This window comes from Gracilinanus agilis, chromosome 4, assembly GCF_016433145.1.
Source record: "Gracilinanus agilis isolate LMUSP501 chromosome 4, AgileGrace, whole genome shotgun sequence".
NCBI lineage: Eukaryota > Metazoa > Chordata > Mammalia > Didelphimorphia > Didelphidae > Gracilinanus > Gracilinanus agilis.
Window position 1 is genome coordinate 385609418 of NC_058133.1, and position 21175 is coordinate 385630592.

Genomic DNA, 21175 nt, shown 5'->3' on the forward strand with positions numbered 1-21175 from the left:
TCATTATTACATTTATATAACAATTTAAAGTTTATAGAATACTTTCTCAAGAAAAACTTTATGAGGATGATGGTGCAAATATTATTTCCCTGGTTTAGCAAATGAAGAAACTAAAGTTCAGAGTCTTGTTCATCTTCATATAGCTCAAATGTATCCAAAGAAGGATATGAATCTATGTTTTTTAAGTTCTAAGTCTAATAAGTGGACTCTAAGTCCACAACCCAATGTCTTCAGAGTTGCATTTAGAATTAATATTAGGATATGATGGTTATTACCAAGGTAAATATAAAATGGAATTTTTAAGAGTAAATTTATGCAATTTATTCCAAAACAATAGATATAGGGAATGAATGGATGCCTGAATAGGAAGGAAGGAAGGAAGGAATGAATTTATGAATTGTAGAGTACTCCCTGATCTTCAATGATAGGAATTTCCTAGCCAAGAATAATCCCTTATATCAGTGAATTCACAGACCTAGAACAATAACAAAAATGGGGGAGGGGGATTATCCCCCTCCCCCATTTTTGTTATTGTTCTAGGTCTGTGATACTTCATGGTATGATGATGATCCTAACTCCTTAAAGTTTATGTAAGTGGATCACTAACTCCCCAAGGTCTTACCAAGCTGCCAAAGCTAAAAGAAAGGGGGTAGTTGGACTTTGGTTAATGTGGTGACATGAACGGTACAAATACAAATACCATCCAGCCTAGAACTGAAAAAGACGCCTACCAACAGCCTGAGGAGGGCACTTAAAGTGTTGACCTGCCAAAGAAGGCAGAAGCCAGCTCCAGTTCCATAAACTAAGCCTGAAGAGAGCATGATCTAGTCTTCACCTTTCAGAAGAGCAGGAGAGAACAAACATCTCTGCAAGATCAATGCTTAAGAGACATGTTTCGGTCTGAAACCAGAATCACTACTGAATCCACAGCAAGTGGTCCTCTGAACCTGCCAGGAGACTGGACTCAAGAGAAATCTTCCACAATGTTTTGTGGCCTGTAAGGGCCACAGCAATAGATTCTCTCAGTTGGGCATATTCTAAGAGGAAACAGTGACTGGGGCCAAAGATTGCACTCACATTCTGCTACCAAGAGATGATGGCAAAAGCCAGGGTTGTGGCAAGACAGCAGTCTCTTCCAGACTATAGAGGGACCAGGACTAAATGACCATGTACTCTATCCAAAAATTGGGTGGCAGAAAAAATAGAGCCTAACTGGCACAAATTCCTAATCTGAAACTGAGGTTGGAAATACATACAAACAGAAGAAAACTCCACTTATCATGGAGAATAGACCTGATGATTGACTATGTTTCTGTTGTCCAAGGAAAAATTTAGATAACCTGGGAGAAGCTCATTACCAGGGTAGACATGGGATCATGAATTGTTTAGCTGCAAAAGCTCTCAAAGAAAATCTACCAAGTTCTGGCAAAGTTGCAGTCTGCTTCAATGAGAAAAACAGAAAGAACTGCTATGAATATCAGAAATTCTTAGAATACTGAATTATGAATATTATTTAGACATTTATACATTCAATCATTATCTATTATTTACACCTACAACATATAATGCAGGTTATTCTGTGTCTTCTCCCACTCCCTTCCTTCTGCCTCCTACTCTTCTTAGGAAAAAAAAACAAGAGGCAAACTCAGCTGTGCCCAAGATTCACATAATCTGTACTTGCCCCTTGGCAATTTGATGTTAAATCTCTCAGAGTATACGTTGTTTGGGATATTAGCCAATAAGCCAAAAACATCCAAAAAATGCACAATCTTTACTCACTACCTTGACCATACATGGAAATAATTCTCAGGCAAGTATCATGAGAGTATGACAGTTCAGTTCCCAAGTGGCCCTCAACTCCTTCCCCCATCAACACTGGCACCTCGCTTTCATGACAAGTCCTCTGTTTAGTGAAATCTCTGCCCCATGGCATTCAGGCTTCCAACCTTCTTTGACACAGACACTAGCATTCTGCCTGCTTTATGGTACTCTTAAACACATCAAAAATATGGCAAACAATTGCTCCCCTTTTCAGGATGCCCACCACAGCCACACAGTGGCATGTGGTTAGGGAATTATTTGAAGAATATGAGCAAACTTCCTCACCACAACACCCCCACACTGTGAAACATCTGCAGTTCCTGGCAACATATAAGGCAGGTGCTAGACACTGGGTTGGCAAAGATAAAAAATTATAACCCTTCAAGAAACATCCATTCTGAAGAGAAGAATGGAGTATGATAGAGAGGAAAAAGTGTCTGACAATATCAGAGGAGGTGAGTTTTAAGTCCTAGCACATTTAACTGGGTAGGTGACCTTAGATAAAACATTTCATGACTCTAAGCTTTGGTTTCCTTATTGTTAAAATGTGGAGGTTGGACTTTGATAACCCTTGTCTCTCTAGTTCTAAGTCTATTATTTATGATCCTATTATCCTGTGATATGTATACAAATCAGTATGGTGCTAATTAATAATAATTCATATTCATTTAGCACTATCAACCTTGCCCCCTTGAAATACACATGAAAAAGGAAGAGAAATTAGAAAAGAAAGTAGTTACTTTCACCTATGGAGGAGGAAAGGATTGGTTTCATAGAGAAGGCAGATAGGCCTTTAAGAAAAGAGGGGACTTAAATAATTAAGAGATGCAATCTGGGCATGGAGCCAAGGTTGCAGAGTAGGGAAAGCACTCAGCTGAGCTCTCCCAACATTCCCCTTCAAACAACTCTAAAATAATGTCTCAAATTGAATAATGGAGTGGCAGAGCCAACAAAAGATGAGAAAGAAACATTCTTCCAACACAAGACAACCTTATGAGACTGGGAAGAGAAATAAATCAGTGCCATGGGGGTAGAAGCTGGCTTGGAGCCCACATGGATGAAACACAAGTGATGGGACTAAGTAGAGGCAACAAAAATAACAGCAGCTTTGGGAGCTCTAAAGTTAGAGATGGAAAAGGACATGGCAGCTAGTCAGAGATTACAAGAAAGCCCTCTTCTAGCAAGAGTCAAGAACATGTGTTGTATGGCAAATCCATTCCCTATAACAACTGCTGGGTTCTACTTCAAGAGTAGAATGGAGCACTTTTGGCCAAGAGGAAGTCAGAACCCTATGGGTCAGTATCATTTGGAACCCTGAGGAAAAGTATCATTTCCAGTCCCAAGGGTGTAGGGCTCCTGAGGAGAAGTTTCAATCACAATCCCAAGGGATCAGGGTAATTTCCTGAGTAAGGAACAGACTACAAAACAGAACAGTGACTATATCTCTACCTAGATCACACCACCTTGAAAGCACTAAAAATTTCCAAACACCTAGAACTAAATCCAAAAAAACAGGGTGAAAAAGCCTGAAGCTTGAGATAGTGTCCCACATAAATAACAAAGTCTAACCCTAATATAAAGTTCCAAATCAAGAAATAGGGTGGGTAAATGAACAAAAAAATGGCAATAAAAAAATCTAGTATGGTGACAGGGAAGATCAAGATTCAAACTCAGAAGAAGATCATGAAGTCAGAAGAGCTATCAAAAAAGCCTCAAAATAAGTGTGAATTGGACCCAAACACAACAAGAATTCTCATAAGGGCTAGAAATTATTTTTATAATCAGGAAATAATGGTAAAGGAAAGTTTAGGAAAAGAATAAAAACAGAGGAAGAAAATTATGAAAAGATAATTAACAATTAAGGGAGATATAAGCAAATTAGAAGAACAGCAAATACATAACCTATAATATTTAAGGATAGGAGAAAAAGGTTTGTGAATAAATAAGGGATAGAAAATATAATGAAATGTAAAATGAATATTTTGAATATATTAAATTGAAAAGTTTTGTACAAATAAAACTTATATAGCCAATATTGAAAGGAAAGCAGTAAATTGGAAAAAATGTATAAACGTTTTTTGAGTAGAAGTCTCATATCTAAAATATAGAGAGAATTTTGTCAAGTATACTAGAAAGTGAGCCATTCTCTAATTGATAATTGCTCAAAAGATAAGAACAGACAGTTTTTGGATGAAGAAATCAGTCATATATAACTATGTGAAAAAATGCTCTAAATCATTGATTAGAGAAATGGAAATCAAAATAACTCTGAGATGTCATTTCATACCTACCAGATTGGATAAAATGTATAAAAGGGCAAAATGACAAGTGTTGGAGGGAATGTGGAAAAATGAGGATACTAACTCATTGTTAGTCAAACCGTTAACTGATCCAACCATTTTGCAGAGCTATTTGGAATTGTACTCAGAGTTATAAAACTATGAATGCCTTTTTGACATAGAATACCAACTATTAGATTTTCAAGGAAAAAAGAAATTGTATCTTTTAAAGATTTTAGCCATTTATTTATTTATAAATATAGCCAATATTTATAGCCATTCTCTTTGTGGTGGCAAAGAACTAGAAATTAAAGGAATGCTCATCAATTGGGGAATGCCTAATTATGTTTCAACGGTCGGCAACCTTTTTGACCGTGAAAGCCATAAACGCATGTGGAAGGAGGAGGATGGAGGTGGAAGGCGCTGGAATATGGGGTGGGGGCTGAAGGGCCCCCTGGGGCACATCCTGGGGCTCTGCCCAGACTGGCAGGTCGGGAGGTGGAGCCAGATATGGCTCGAGAGCCACATGTTGCTGACCCCTGTTGTAGCTGATTGTGATGCAATATACTGAGCCATAAGAAATGATGGACAGTTTAATTTTGGGAAAACATGGAAAGAACTACATAAAGCAACATAAATATTCTTTGAAAAATGAATTGTATATCTCTACTTCCAGAGAAAGAACTGATGAATAGAAACAAGCAAGACATAGTTTTATATATACAATTTTGTAGCAAACAATGCCTTCTCTAATAGAGGGAAGGAGAGGAATGGATTTAATTGAATATCTTAATTTAAATGTTAAAAATGACATTTAATTTTTTAAAAACAATTAAACACTTAGCAAAAGAGGCGAAAAAAAAGTACTGAAGAAAATAACTTTAAAAACAGAATTGGTCAAATGGTCCAATGGAAAAAGAGGTACAAAAATTCACTGGTTAAAATAATTCCTCAAAAAGCAAAATTTGTTAAATGGAAAAAAGAGGTACCAAAGTTCAGTGAAGAAAATAATTATTTAAAAACTAAAATTGAGCAAAGTAAAGCAAATGACTCCATGAGACATTAAAAAACAATAAAAGAAAGTCAAAATGAAGAAAATGGTTAAGGAAAAATGCTGGTGCTTATCTGTGTAAGGCATCTCTGGCAGCTAAGTAGACCTGTTGCTGGTGGGTACCACACTAGGGCTGGGAATCCAGAAACTTGGTTTCTTGGGCTCCTAAACCCAATCTCACTCCTTGACTAGCCTTAATTTGTTTGGCCGGGACACATGGGTAGCTGGGCACTTGCTTGTGAAATGGACCAGGGCCCATGGCAAATCTAAGACCTAATGAAGCACAGGACTGGAGACACTGGGAAGTTAGGCTGGTAATATTTTCTTCTCTCTATTTCTTTCTCTTTGCTAATAAATTCTTATAAATTTAATATGGTCTCCAAGATTAATTTTTATTTATAATAATACATTATTGTTGTTACTGTGTACAACATTTTCCTTGTTCTGTTCACTTCACTTTGCATCACTTCATATACATCTTTCCAGGTATTCCTGTGATCATCGTGTTCATCATTTCTTATGGTACAATAGTATTCCATTACAATCATATGTCACAAATGCCCCAATTGATAAACATCTCTTAAATTTCCCATTCTTTGCCACCACAAAAAAGCTGCTATAAACATTTTGGTACAATTAAGTTCTTTTCCCATTTCTTTGATATCTTTGAGATGCAGATCTATTTAATAGTATTTCTGGGTTAAAAGGTAACCACAGTCCTTTTGACATCACTCTTGATTGCTCTCCAGAATGATTGTATCAGTTTACAACTCCATCAGCAGAGTGTTCCAGTTTTTTCACATCCTATCCAACATTTATCATTTTCCTTTTTATGTCACATTCACCAGTCTGATAGTATGAGTTGGTACATCACAGTTGTTTTAATTTGCATTCCTCTAATTGATAGTGATTTGGAGCATTTTTTCATGAGAGATATAATTTTCAAAATTATTGCACTACCTGAAAGCCATGATCAAAGAAAGAGCTTGATATCATATTTCTAGGAATTGCCAAACATACTAGAACTATATGGTAAATAATGGAAATAGTCTACCAGTCACCACCTGAAAAAGATCTCAAGATGAAAACTCCCAGGAAAGTCATAACCAAATTTCAGAGCTCTCAGATCAAAAACAAAATGTTTCAAGAAGCGAGGGGGTGAAAATTCAATTACCAGGGAGCCCAAATCAGTATCACACAAGTTTTAGAAGCTACCACATTAAAGGAGCAGAAGACTTGGAATATGATATTCCAGAAGGCTAAAGAGAGGGAATTATAACCAAGAATAACCTACCCAGAAAAACAGTATGATTCAGAAAAGTGAATATTTAATGAAATAGAGGACTTTTTGACAATCCTGATGTAAAGACCAGAATTGAATTTCAAATACAAGACTCAGGAGGAGCATAAAAAATTAATATGATAGAGAAATCATAAGCTGTCAGAAACAAAGCAAATATAGCATCAGGTAAGTTTTTACTCATCACTCATGACAGTTTAGCAAAGGCCTAAAGACCAGGGATAGTGGAATAAAAGCAGATGACAGAAAATAGTAATATTTTGACTAAAACATAAAACATATGTAAAGGGGAACATAGCTGAAACATAGAATATATGTAAAGGGGAATAGTTAGAGACATAAATACTATTACATATAAAATACACATGTTCTGTATGTTTCTTTAATATAATTAGTGTTGAAACTTAAAGTGAATAAAACTTGAATTCACACTGTAGCTCAGGTATTTACTTGTTTTCTCTAATCCTGAGGAAATCCCTTAGCTTCTCAAAATCCCCTTTTTTTCATCTGTAACCTGGGGAAATATTGTTGAGGATCAAATGACATAATAGATAATATGAGAACTTATATACATGCATACGTATAATATATATTAACATATATGAGCCTCCCTCATATATTTGGAGTAATAATATATCATATGTATGTATCCTTATGATTTCTATTTATATATTTACTTACATATTTTTGGTGATGGTCATAAATCACTTATAAATGCATGATAAAAGTTATGACCTTTTAAAAACAATTAAGAATTACAAGATTCTACCACAAAAAGCATGGCTATAAATATTTTTGTACAAGACTGTTTATCTATGATCTCTTTGGGGTACAAACCCAACAATGGTATGGCTGGATCAAAGGGCAGGCATTCTTTCATAGACTTGTACAAAAATATTTATAGCTGCGCTTTTTGTGGTAGCAAAAAAACTGGAAAAGGAGGGTATGTCCTTCAATTGGGGAATGGCTGAACAAACTGTGGTATATGCTGGTGATGGAATACTATTGTGCTCAAAGGAATAATAAACTGGAGGAATTCCATGTGAACTGGAAAGACCTCCAGGAATTGATGCAGAGTGAAAGGAGCAGAGCCAGAAGAACATTGTACACAGAGACCAATACACTGTGGTAAAATAGAATGTAATGGACTTCTGTACTAGCAGCAATGCAATGATCCAGGACAATTCTGAGGGATTTATGGAAAATAACGCTACCTACTTTCAGAGGAAGAACTGCAGGAGTCAAAACACAGAAGAAAAGCAGCTGCTTGAACACATGGGTTGAGGCAGACATGATTGAGGATTTTGATTTGAAATTAGCACACCAATTTAATGATCAACAATTTGGAAATAGGTCTTGATCAATGACACATGTTAAAACCAGTGGAAATGCACATTGGCCAGGTGTGGGGGGAGGGGGAGGGGTGAAGGGGAAAGTAGGAGCATGAATCATGTAACTATGTTAACTTTTCTAAAAAATGAATATTAATAAATGTTAAAAAAAATAAAATAAATTTAAAAAAGAATTACAAGATTCGTATTTTTAAATTTTCATTTTGCTCATACTCCTTTTTTTTCTCCTCTTTGTCATTTTCAGGTAACACTGACCCCTGAACAGACCATCCTGCCACTGGTGGATAAAGCCCTCCAACACACAACTACCAAAGGAATTGTTTTTCAGCACCCAGAAATTGTTGCAGACATGGAACAGGTGGGAGAAGATCTCCGTCTTGAACCTTTTTACTGGAAACTTCCAGAACAATTTGAAGGGAAGAAGGTGAGAAATAGAACTTTGAATCTACCCAAGGTGAAATCAAAGTCATACTTGAGATAGTATTCTTTGGAAATTCTTACCAAAACATCTTTTCTGTTCCCCCTTTTTAGCTTATGGCCTATGGTGGCAAGCTGAAGTACACAATCTACTTTGAAGCTCGAGAAGAAACAGGATTTTCTACCTATAACCCACAAGTTATAATTCGAGGTGGTACTCCTGCTCGTGCTAGAATTATCAGCCGATATATGGCGGCTCCTCTAATTGGACAACTGACAAGGCATGAAATAGAAATGACAGAGGTAAGATTTTAGTCAGTATTATAAAGAGGTGCCAACTAACGTTCCCATATGTTGCAATTAAAAGGGTATATGTGTGTTGTTTTTTTTCCTTGTCATTAGAATGAATGGAAATATTATGGTGATGACCCACGCACAAGTAGAATGGTGACACGTGAGGACTTCTTGGATGTACTCTATGACATTCATTACATTCTTATCAAGGCTACTTATGGGAATATCATTCGGCAAAGCAGGTAACTAGTTTTCATAGCTCCGCCACAGGAAGCAACCCCAATTTCTTCTTCCAGTGTGATTCTGTGGCTGCCATTAAGGAAGGTTGGTAATGGAGAAGGGAGAGAGTAATATGTAATTAAGGAGTTTCCACAAAGGAAAACTGAAATTGCTAATATACCTACAACATGCCCTGAAGGCAGGAGAGCTCTGAAAGTAGAATCAGTTTGAAATTCATGACTGTAAATCTTGGTCTGGTCCTCATCTGCATACAGGTGCTAGTTGAAAGCACAGGAGCCCAATGAGCTCCCTTAGGAAAGCAGCAGAGGGGAAGGAGAGCAGAGACTCCAAGACTGAGCCATGGCCGATCTGCACAATTAATTAGAAGGGGGAGGCAGGATCCAGCAAATGGGGACAAAGAAGAAAGAGTTAGAAAGGTAATGAGAGGAACCAGGAGGGTGCAGTGACTAGGTTCTACAGGACCTCACTGCTAATGGCCCTGTCTTGCTTTTTGATGTAAAATAAGCTTTGTAAGTATCACTGATGAAACTAGTCCAAATGAGAAATACTGGTCTGTGACAGATTCAGTTCTCTCTCTCCTCTCATAGGCACAAGGATTTGTTCAACCTATCCAAGCAATTCCATGCACTCGCTTTATTTCTACTGAGCCTAACACTTTGCTATGAGAGAAACAAAAGAATGAGCAGGGGCAGCTCTCACCCTGGAGAAGTTTTTACCTCCATAGGGGGACTAGAGGAGAGCAGTGTAAGACATAAAGGAACAACCATAGGCAAAATTGATGCCCTAGTAATTAAGTGTAAGGGAAAAATTACAGTAGACTAACACTGGAAATGCTTGATTCAGTATGATCTAGATTTTTACTAATTTCACAATTGCAGGTAAAAATCAAGAGTCCTAGATCTAAAGCTGGAAGGGATCTAGTCCAATTCCCTCAGTCTGTAGATTAAAAAAAAAACAACTGAGGCCCAGAAAGATTAAGTACTTGCCAGAGGTAGTAAATGTCACTCAGCACACCAAGACAGTAAATGTCAGAGAAGGGATTTGAGCCCAGGATCTCTGGCTCCATGCTCTCTCCATTGTGCCACACTACACTGTTTCAAAACTTTTATTGAACTTCTAAGTGCCATTGTTTATGGCCCATAAGAAAATTCTATCAAGATGTTTGTAAAAGGTTTAGTATAATAAATTACTGATCTATGGCAAGAAAAATATATCATTTTATGAAACATCACATTGGCAGACAGAATGTAAAAATAGCTTAACTCAAATGTTAGCATTATGCTAGACACATAATTTAGCAAAAATGCTAATTCTGTTACTGCATAAAAGCCACATTGCTTTTCTGAGTGATTTAGGGACTTCTGTTGAAAAATCAGGAGTCCTCAGTTTTTTTTTTCTTCACCATGTTCATTTGATTTTCTTTTTTATGTTTTCCATTCAAAACTGAAAAGTTTTTTTAGCATGAAATTACATTTTGCACAAAATATGGACTAGCAAAGGAATCTGAACTGAAAATGTGATTTCAATTTTATTGTTAATTATTTTAGACTATCAAGTACAGATCAGATGGCAATAGCCAGAGGCAGAATTGTTGCCTTGGTATGATGCTTTAAAGCAGACAACAGGTAACTTTGTGATTATGCAATTGTATTATTATGCAAATGTTCTATGCTGCATTAAATAGCTAGGCAGTGCACAGACCATTTTTGTTAGTGGGGCTGATAGGAATAGATTTTGTTCCACATTTCTTGTAAACTTACTAGAAGTCCCTTGTAAGACTCATTGATCTTTTGTGTATTTTCCTTGACCTCATTATTAATAAAATCTTTTTGTTTTCATTGCAAGCATCATTTGAAGCTTTAATATATTCAAGATCCAGCAGTGTTTCCAACCTGCAGGTCTATAAATTTGACTTTCTGTCTCCAGTCTTCCTGTCTTTGCATTAGCTTTCCCCCCATCCTGAAATGCTTTCCTTTCTCTGCCTCTGAGAATTCCTAACATCTTTCAAGACTGTTCAAATCCTGACTTTTATAAGAAGTCTTTCCCAGTACTCCAACTGCTAAAGCTAATCTCAGATTTCTTTCCATCTAATCTGTATATATCTTATGTGTGCCTAGTTGTTTATATTTGTAATCACCTCCATCAGAATAAGATCTTCTCCAGGGAAATGGTTGTTTTTGCTTTTTTTTATCTCCCCAGTGCTTAACTCCTTTATTCCTGTATAATAAGCATTCATTGACTGACTGACAAAAATATTCACATTCTTATTCCTAAATATGAACCAAGAGGTTACTTGAACAGGCAAGAAAGGAATGACTAGGAATGATGGGCCAAAGAGAAAAGAGTTAGGGTGAACCTATTTTCATAAAATGGTGCAATCAGGAGATGTGAAAGTTATATGTACTTAAAATACCCCCAGAATAGTACTTAATCAGGCAATTAATATGCATTTGTCAGTTGACAATAAGTATAAGGCAGTCTGCTGGGAGCAAGGAATAGAAAGGCAAAATTGTTCACAACTCTTGTCCTCAAGGAACTTACATTCCATTGGGAAAACCAACATACTCATAAATGATCATATGCAAAAAATGGCTAGGATAAATTATATTTTCACTGAAGACTTTCTACATATTCTACAGTACAAGAAAGCAGGAATTATAATATCAATGAATATATTTTGCTACTTAGAATTTGGACTTAGGTAGAAAGAACTATAGGTGTTGAGCAATTTATTTCTTTTATTTACTTACATTTCTTGTAGGGTTGCAGGAAACAGAAACTTTTTGCATTTCAGTGCTCACTTAAATAGAAGACAGAGTGGGCCAAATCCCTTATGTTGGCAAAACTGTAACTTTCTAATCCCCTGAGATAAATGGCATATTGCAGAAATGTCTGTTACTGTCATCATTCATGCCTCACTTGATTTTTTTTTATCCATTTTCTGGTTTGGTGTGTGCCTGAATGAGACACAGACAGACAGAGACAGAGAGAGAGAGAGTGGAAGATGAAGCTATCTTCTAAGCCAATAAAATACCTAAAAGTTGATGAGATGTAGTTCTCTCTAAGTATTCTGAGAGTAACCTCACTTATTCCTTATTTCTTCTGACTATTAAAACTCCCAGCAAGACATAAGGGGTCTGCATCTCTCTTTCTTACCTAATAAATTTCCATATCTTTTTCCCCTTCTAAGTAAGGAGAATGTGAAAGGGGAGCTAAAAATATGGATTCTGACTAATTGTTCATTTCAGTTTGGTCTATCAGTGTGAGGATTATAATTACTATCATAAGTAGGAAGGCACTTTAATGAGATGGTAGAAAGTGAATGAATAATACTATTTCAATAAAAACCACTTTTGTTTGTTATGAGGTTTAAGAAATCAAGCCTTTTTCTTTGCTAGAGGTGCATTTTATTAAGGAACAGCTGTTCATTGTTTCATTTAAAAACTTATTTGGAAAACGATTTCAATGTTGTACCGTTAGTCAATCATGAAATGGTCTGGGTTTATGACCTGCATCCTCTTTTTTAATGTATGCCTCCAAATTGAGGAAAAGATTAAGGAAAAAGATGCCAATCTTTTCACTGAAAATAAAATGTTCACACCACCTTCCTTCACTCCCTAATAGAGTTATTGAAGCTATCATCTAAAGAGAATTTTCAATTGATATTGAGGAAATGAGAGGTTTGGACTGGGTGCTTTCTAAGGTTTGATGATTTTTAAGCACTGGCCTTGAAGTTTTCTTTAGGCACTCCCACACCCCCCACAGAAAACATGCACATACAAAGATAATAATAACCACAGGAACAAAAGCAATAACTAGTGTTCATATTGCACTTTAAGTTCTTCAAAGTCCTTTATGCGTCATTTCTTTTAACCTTCACAATGCTGGGATTTGGTGCTATTATTATCCCTACTTTACAGATGAGAAAACTAAGGCAGATAGTGATTAAGTGACTTGTCCAGGGTCAAATAACTAGTGTCTGCAGCAGAATTTCAACTCAAGTTTTTCTTACTCAAAGTTCAGTCCCTGTACCACCTACATTATTCCAGGTCAGTATTTCCTATAGAATGACCTAGGCAAAGGTTCTTAACCTGGGATCTGTGAATTTGATTCTTCTATTTTCATAACTCTATTTCAATATGATTGTTTCCTTTGAGTTCTATGTGTTTTTAATTTTTTTCAATTAAAAATATTTTTCCCAGAAAGGTTTATAAGTTTCCTGAGACTGCCAAAGGGGCCCCCAAAAAATGCCTAAAAACCCCTGACAAAGGAAATGCTGCATAGTTCTTTAAAGGGCTCATAAAATGAAGGGAAAGGAATTAGAATGGTAGTAGCTTATAGGAAAATGACAGAAACTCACAGGATCCTTGATCATCAACAGGAACATTCTAAAAAAAGAAAGGAATAGAATAATTTGTTATTAAGAGCAAGAATAGTTTATCAACCCTGGCTACCTAATGTGAAAATTATCCCATGAAAGGGTGGAAAATTCACTCAATGATTGAAATATGTTGTCCACATGACATCATGCTGATGAGCTAAATGTCTCATTTTTCAGCTGAATGTTTTCATTTGGGGAAGAAGATCACTTAAGAAATAAAAAAAATTATATCTGGGAATTTACTAAGATGTTGAAAAGCCATAAAATATTAACTATAGTTCCTGAAATTAGACATACCAAAATTTTGGTATGAGAAACACAAAGAGAGACAGAGACTATAGACTAAAGAATATATATGAGAGACTCCTCTTTCAGGATTTCCCAGAGTACCTCTGATTGGGTATTTACTGCTCTAATGAACTCTGTTTATTTTCCATTTCCAGAATTTCTGAGATTGCAATGGAAGTAGCTGAAGAAGGAGCTGTATCAGCATTAAGTTCAAGAGCTCGCTTGATTGAAAAATGTGACTGTCCCCTGGGTTATTCTGGCTTGTCCTGCGAGGTAGGTTAGCTTCTGTTGAATGATTTGGCCTTAATAGTTATCAGTGCTACTCTGTTCACTTACTGAGCTGAAAACTTTCCTTCTAACTTCACTTAAATCAACTTTATTTCCTTGCAAACTCCTAACTTTATTTCCTTTGATTCTTCCCTAATGCTATAAGTCTTAGGAGCTGGGGGAGGAGAGAAAAGAAAGGAGGTAGGAGAATAGCTTACTGTTAAATGAAACCTACTAATAAAAAACATGGGTGAGTAGAAAAGGTTTTGACAAAGTTTAAAAGGCTTGTAAGAATATAAGAAAAGAGATGTGTGATTAAAAAAAAATAAAACCTAATTACTCTAACTTGTCTATTATCTCAAAATCACTCTCATGAGAGCTGGAAAATTCTCAACCATAAATTATATGCACAGTGTGTAACTCTAACATAAAATAATGGATTTTAGATCCTGAAGGCATCCCAGAGGCTATCAGTTCCAATCCCACACCCACAATTTTACAGATAAGAAAACTGAAGTCCAAAAGTTAAGCAACTTAGACTAGGGTCACACAGCTATTAAGTGTCAAAGGCAGGATTAGAATTTAGGTCTTTCTAACTCCAAATCCAATGCCTTAATCTTTATACCATACAGCCTTAAAAAAAAAAAAGCAGATGTCTTAAAATTTATACATCCAAATGGGTATTATATCCTTCAGAGCACTGTAATCACCTTGAGAGGTTATACCTTGGCCAGCAATGCTGCCATTGGTCAAATCAGTTTTCAGACACTGTTTGGAAGTTTTCTTCAAAAACTACAGTATGTTCTTTTCAACGTACTCAGTGATGGTATATTTTCATTCATGAGATTATGTGCTTAGAGCTAGAGAGGATATTGGAAGACATCTAGTTCAACCTCTTCATTTTACAGATAAACTGAGCTTGACTCAAAGTCTGTGACTAGCCTAAAATCACAGAGTGATTTTAAGTGGCAATGCTGAGATTTGAACTCAGATCCTTTTACTCCTATCCAGTATTCTTTTTGGGTGTGATATCTGAAAATCAACAGAAATCCACTGTAGAACAGAAGTTGGTACATAAGAGTCATCATTAAAGAAGAAATGGAATATAAGAATATTTCAAAAGACCAAACTACACTGATGAAGTGTGTGTGTATGTGTGTGTACCCGTGAAACAACAAAAAATTAAAAAACAGGATGATTTTTTTGGTTTCAAAAGAATATAATAATAAAAATTTTTGCATCATTTGACATTCCTGGTTTTTCTAATAGTAAACCGTGAGTAAAATGTCATAAGGGATCAGAAAGAAAGGTATATCGTTGATTTTCTTGTGTATAAAGTGGTTCTGAAAGGAAGAGGAGAGCTGAAACTTTTTTGAACAGTAATAGCTTCATCAGAATAAGTGCCCAGTTTCTTGGGGAATATTAAAATGGCAAGAAATCCTAGCCTTGGGTCATGGGGGTTTGCCTTGATTTTGTGTTCTGTCATCAAAGAGCCAAGGGATAGATGGATGCCCCTGATCCCTGGGTATTCCCCATCTTAATGTACGCACAGTGCCAGGGCCAGTTCCCTGTTCCCCTTCTTCAGAGTCAGCATCTGCTGAGGCAAAAATCCTCAACTCCTCCTATCACTCTTAATTCTCCATAATGCTGATGAGAACTATCAAACCATGGCACTCCCTCTACTCAGGAATCTTTGGTGGATACCCATTTACTCTAGGTTGAATTACAAACTCCTCTGTTCACAATTTAATGGCAATAATCCATTTTCAATATATCTTTCCAGATATTTTTCGCTTTGCCCTTTTTCTCCCAACACACACATACAGTTAACATATATGGGGCCACGATATTTACAGAAGCCTGTGGTTGTGTTCATAACATATATACATATCCATATTCTCAGAAAGAATTTGTGAGGTCCAGGCTTTCATTTGCGATATTTAATCTTTTATTTCTTATGCAAATTGGTATGGCTCTGTACCATACCAGTTAGCACAGGAAGAGGTAAAAGCCAGCACTCCCAAAGCACATATTAGATACAGAACCTGTGATTGCCATTACCATGCTTAACATTGAATTAAAGTACTCATGATATGTGCCATTAACTTTGGGTGCACCATTTCTCCTCTCTATGTCTCAGTTTACTTATGGATAAAACGAGGGGGTTGGACTAGAAGATCTTGAAAGTCTCTTCCAGCTTTGACAGTCTAATTGCCAATGATTGTCAAACATATTCCACAAAGTGAGAAGAGTTGACCTTCAAAGCCCTTGAAGAGTTAGTACTATTTTATTTGTATCAACTTTCCTTTCCAAAAAGCACATTAATTCCTTCTGAATTTACATAAGAATAATACTTATGCAAAAAATTTAAAAAAATCTCCAGAGTTGCTGATTCTTTTAATGATATTTGCCTTCTGTTCTGAGCTCTTTAATCCTTTAAGTCTGTATTACCCAGATAGGTTTTAATTTTTTTCCTTGGTAATGTTTATTAGAACATGCTATCCAAATATTTTTTTAATTTTTCATAATCATAAGAAGATATAAATCAACAAAAGCAAAATAAATGTCAGATGAGGATGATCTGTAAATAAAGAGGGTAGTTCACAGGAGAGGGTCATTTTATATTAATGGTCATATGACTACTCCATGTGACTTTCAATTAAACCTATATTTTACAGATAATAATTTCAGTAATTTATTAATTATGTTATTATTGAGATAAAGACCTATCTCCGATAAAAATATACCTGAGGTTTTTTTCTCTGATCTATTGCCTTGACTCCATTATGTTCTTTATTTATAATTCATCTCAATTCTAAAGAGTAATTATCCAGGCATAAAATATCATCAAAAAGCAAGGGCTAATAAACAGACTTGGACGAAAATATTTATAGCTGTGCTTTTTGTGGTGGCAAAAACTGGAAAAGGAGGGTATGTCCTTCAATTGGGGAATGGCTGAACAAACTGTGGTATATGCTGGTGATGGAATACTATTGTGCTAAAAGGAATAATAAACTAGAGGAGTTCCAGGTGAACTGGAAAGATCTCCAGGAATTGATGCAGAATGAGAGGAGCAGAGCCAGAAGAACATTGTACACAGAGAGGGATATACTATGGTAAAATTCGAATACAATGGACTTCTGTACCAGCAGAAAGCAATGACCCAGGACAATTCTGAGGGATTTATGGTAAAGAAAGCTACCCACATTCAGAGGAAGATCTACAGGAGAGGAAACATATAAGAAAAGCAACTGCTTGAATGCATGGGCTGAGGTGGACATGATTGAGGATGTGGACTCGAAACTACCACACCAATGCAACTACCAACAGTTTGGAAATAAGTCTTGATCAAGGACACATGATAAAACCAGTGGAAATGTGCATCGGCCATGGGTGGGGGGAGTGCGGGGGGTGAAGGGGAAAGTAGGAGCATGAATCATGTAAGCATGTTAAAAAGGAATATTAATAAATGATTAAAAAATTTTTAAAAAAAAGCAAGGGCTAAGGACAATTTTGGAATAATACAGCCTATTTCGAAAGCATATGTTGTGGGTCATGAATACAGCAGCCAATATTTTTACCAAACACATTACATTCCTAAAAGACAACAACATTCCTAAACTATTCGTTTCTTTTTCATGAACAAAAACTGCCTGTAAGATAATGAGATTAAGTGCTAGGATCACAGGATTTAAGGTAGAATGGGCCTCAGAGATCCATCCAGCTCAGATGTAATCATCTTCTTAACTTCTCTTTTCCCACCTCTTCCTTTTCCCTGTTTTAGAGATGCCCAAAGTGGTATTCACTGTCAATTGTAGAATCAAAATTTGAAACTAGATTTTCTCCAAATCCAATATTTTTTCCACTATATCACACTGTCTATAGTTTTCAAGACACACACATACACACACACACACACACACACACACACACACTCAAGAAAAATGCAGGCAACTGTCAATAGGCTTAACTAACCATTCTTTGAGATGATAAAATGATTATAACCCTGTCAATAGAAAAGGTACTTAAAAGCACAGATGATGCCAATGATGTAAAATGTAAATTTTCACACTGCTTTTTACTAGCATAAGGACCATTTTGTTTACAATATAAAAACTTGAATTAAAATACCAGTTTCTATCTTTTCATTGTGTTTTATTACCTTTACCATGTAATTAAGGAACTTTTTATTATGATTTCCATTCTTATGAAATGAAAATATTTGGCCTCTAATTCTTCTTAATCCTCTTTGTGTTGCCTACTAAACAAATAATTTAAACCAAATGCTGACTACACATATCTTCCTTGATTGAATCACCAATTCTAAGTTTGTTGATTAGTTGACTACCCAAAGGATGACATGGATAATGGCCTCTATTGGCATTTTTGCAGTGCCTCATGAGAGCATGGGTGTGACCCATCATTCTCAGAGACAGTGCCACAATAGCTGATCCAACCAAGCTAGAGGACTTCCAACTAAAGGCCCAGTTAGGAACTGTATGTCTGCTGAGCTAAAGATTGAGCTAGTTCACTTCAAAGATGCTCCTCACCAGAAAGTTACACTAAATGCTTTTGTTTTTGTTTTCTTTTCTACAACTTTATAAAGGACACTAAAAGTATAGCAGAATTTTATTCTACATCCACAGAGAAACTACCTACACCAACAAAATCATATATCTTTGAAATGTGGAAGTATAATAGAAATCCATTAGTCCTTCCTTTCCATCAATAACTTCACCCTATTTTAAGAGACTGAGTCTTCCTATCTCACCCACTCTGGACATAAATGGGTTACTTAAGGGCTTGATACCACTTTGGCATAAGAACTTTGAACTACTCTGGTTCTGATCCCAGCCAGTTGGCCCCCACTCCATTCCTAGAGACTCACCATGTTGATGCTAGACTTAGTGAGGATATCTGATTGGCTTAGCCCAAAGCAGCTCAGAACTCCAGAACACAACAGATTCACCATCTTCAGTCTCCCTCCTTGCTGGCATTAAAGCAAGCATATACCACCATTCCCAGCTCAATGATCACTCTCTAAAAGGCTTGAAAAGGTCACATTTTGAAATATTCTCTTAAAGAGAACTAGGCATTATTTCACATTCAAGCTTGACTACTGTAAAGCCATAATTTTCTTGTCTCAGATAATAACACAGAGAGAAAAGTAGGTTTTGGCTTAAATTATTTAGATAGATTTTACTGAAATGGGTGTTTATCTTCCCTGATGGGAAATAGTAGCACAGACTATAACACTAATCCTAGTCTTTACCAGCTCCTCTGAAAGTGGGGGTATCATTCAGCCTCATTAGAATTCCTTCTAGGCTGTGATAAAAACAGAGAGACTCCTAATTGAGTGTTTAATTGAGGTGATTTAACATTAAGTAAATCAAAATAAACAAGGATAATGCTGACTATTGATCACTTTTTTTTCTCTTTCTAAGAAAGCTCAGGATACTTCCTTCAAATGTCCACTGTTTCTCTGGACTCTTCTAATCCAGAATCAAGTCTATGCCTATTATTGATGCATAGGGTGTTCTACCTAATGTTTAATCCATTATTTTTCTTCCTTGCCTAGCAGTCACTGTTTGCTTTCTAATGGACTCATAAATTACACCTTGTAAATAAGGGAAACATGAGTTATCAGGGATGCTGAAACCCAATGCCATCAGAGAGACCCAAAGCTGGTCTTGAAAGTACTGCTTCTCCCACCCAAAGCCATTGATTTGTGAATCAAAAGATGGCTAATGAATATGGCAGCCTCAGCATATCATAAGTGGCTAGACCATGGACAAGTCTGTTCCTTATCACTATTCAGAGTTGTGAGCCTTCAGAAAGCTCTGTAGACACATTGATACATTTACATAATAAAACCTAAATGAAGACGGAAGACTTGATTTTGCATATGTCAGCTTTGCCAGCAGTTTTCCATTTACTCTCAGATTTTTATTGCCAAGTGAAAAAATAGATCAAGGATAGATAAATTTTATTTGGGGCCTAATAGTCCCAAGACACACAGAGCCTTTATTATTTGGAATTCCTTAGTTTTATAGTTTTTAAATTATTACCATATAAATAATGCAACTATGAAGATGTGTGTATGTATGGCTGCATGCGTGCTTAGAATCAATGGACATTTGTTAGTTATCTATCAAGAAGAGCAGAGGCAGATATTATAATGCTTGTCAAATCTGGAAAGGATACCAAAGACAAGGACAACCCAATTCTCCCTTCTTAGCCCATGATACAATTTTATTTTAAAATAAACTTTTTTTCCCCCCTCAGGAAAAGGATACATCCTTAAACCCACAGCTTGTGAATCTAAGTATTCTATACCGAAATGAAAGGTTTGGGGGCCTGAAATATTACCCAGCTGGAGCTACTTTTGCTCTCTAGGGACCTTGCTACAGCACGTGTTATGATTTGAAATTACTTCTTACAGTTATAAAGGATATTGCCTATAGTGCAGCTGGAGGAATGTAACTCTTTTCCTAAACTCAAGGACCCAGAGCCTTCTAAAATGTGCTTCTCTTATCTTTACCTGCCTAACTTGCTTGCTTTCTCTACAGGCTTGCATGCCAGGATTTTATAGATTGCCTTCTGAACCTGGTGGCCGGATACCTGGACCAAGCCTGGGCACCTGTGTTCCCTGTCAGTGTCATGGACACAGCGATACCTGTGATGCTGAAACCTCCATATGTCAGGTATTAATCTATTGACTTCCCTTTATCGGTTTTCACTGTCATTTTTTCCCCATGTAAATGGCATCTCTGCATAAAATGTCAACACCAGGAAGCACATTTTAATCTTATTTTTGTTTAAGGAAGGATGCAGTCAAGGACATTGGCTTAAAAGTGACTTCTCCTGCCTAAACGATTGTCCCCTGTTGATTTTCTTGCATTAAGAATTCTAAATACATAGCTGTTTTCTGATATATTCCTGTATTCAGTGGGAAAATAATGGCTTGCACCAAAAATATACAGCTAATGTAAACAATAATCATACTCTGCATTTTTATAACTTCAACCTTCAAGGAACTTGTAACTTATTCTATAGGCATTACCTCATTTATCTTCACACTAGTCATATGAGGCAAGTAGGGTATTGCTATTATTATCCCCATTTAATAGCCTAGGAAATGAATATTAAGTAAGTGGCATGGGAGGAATGGAAGTGTTTTTCCTGACTCTCATTTCAATATCTTATCCACTAGACCCTAATAAAACTATGTGCCCATTTGTAGTTAGTTCCCTACTAAATATTGTTTTTTTTTAAATCCAGCAGTTATAAAGCAATTATTTAAGAATTACTTCATATCACAGATCCAGCATAGTATAGTAGCTAGAGTGATATTCTAGGAGGCAGAAAGATTCAGGTTCAAATCCCACCTCTGACATCTAATGGCTATATTGCCCTGGTTAATTCACTTAATCTCTCAATATTCTGAGTTACTCTCAAAAATTGTAAATTACAGAAAAATCAAAG

The 21175-nt window shown here is 36.2% G+C and overlaps 1 protein-coding gene across 1 annotated transcript in view; it reads left to right on the top strand.

The window, feature by feature from the left end:
* Window positions 1-21175, top strand: part of LAMA2 (laminin subunit alpha 2) — a 625852-nt gene that overhangs the window by 371604 nt on the left and 233073 nt on the right. The window contains 5 exon segments of the mRNA XM_044676961.1: window positions 8048-8227; window positions 8335-8523; window positions 8623-8756; window positions 13579-13696; window positions 20260-20394. Of these exon segments, the coding sequence (XP_044532896.1) occupies window positions 8048-8227; window positions 8335-8523; window positions 8623-8756; window positions 13579-13696; window positions 20260-20394 (756 nt within the window).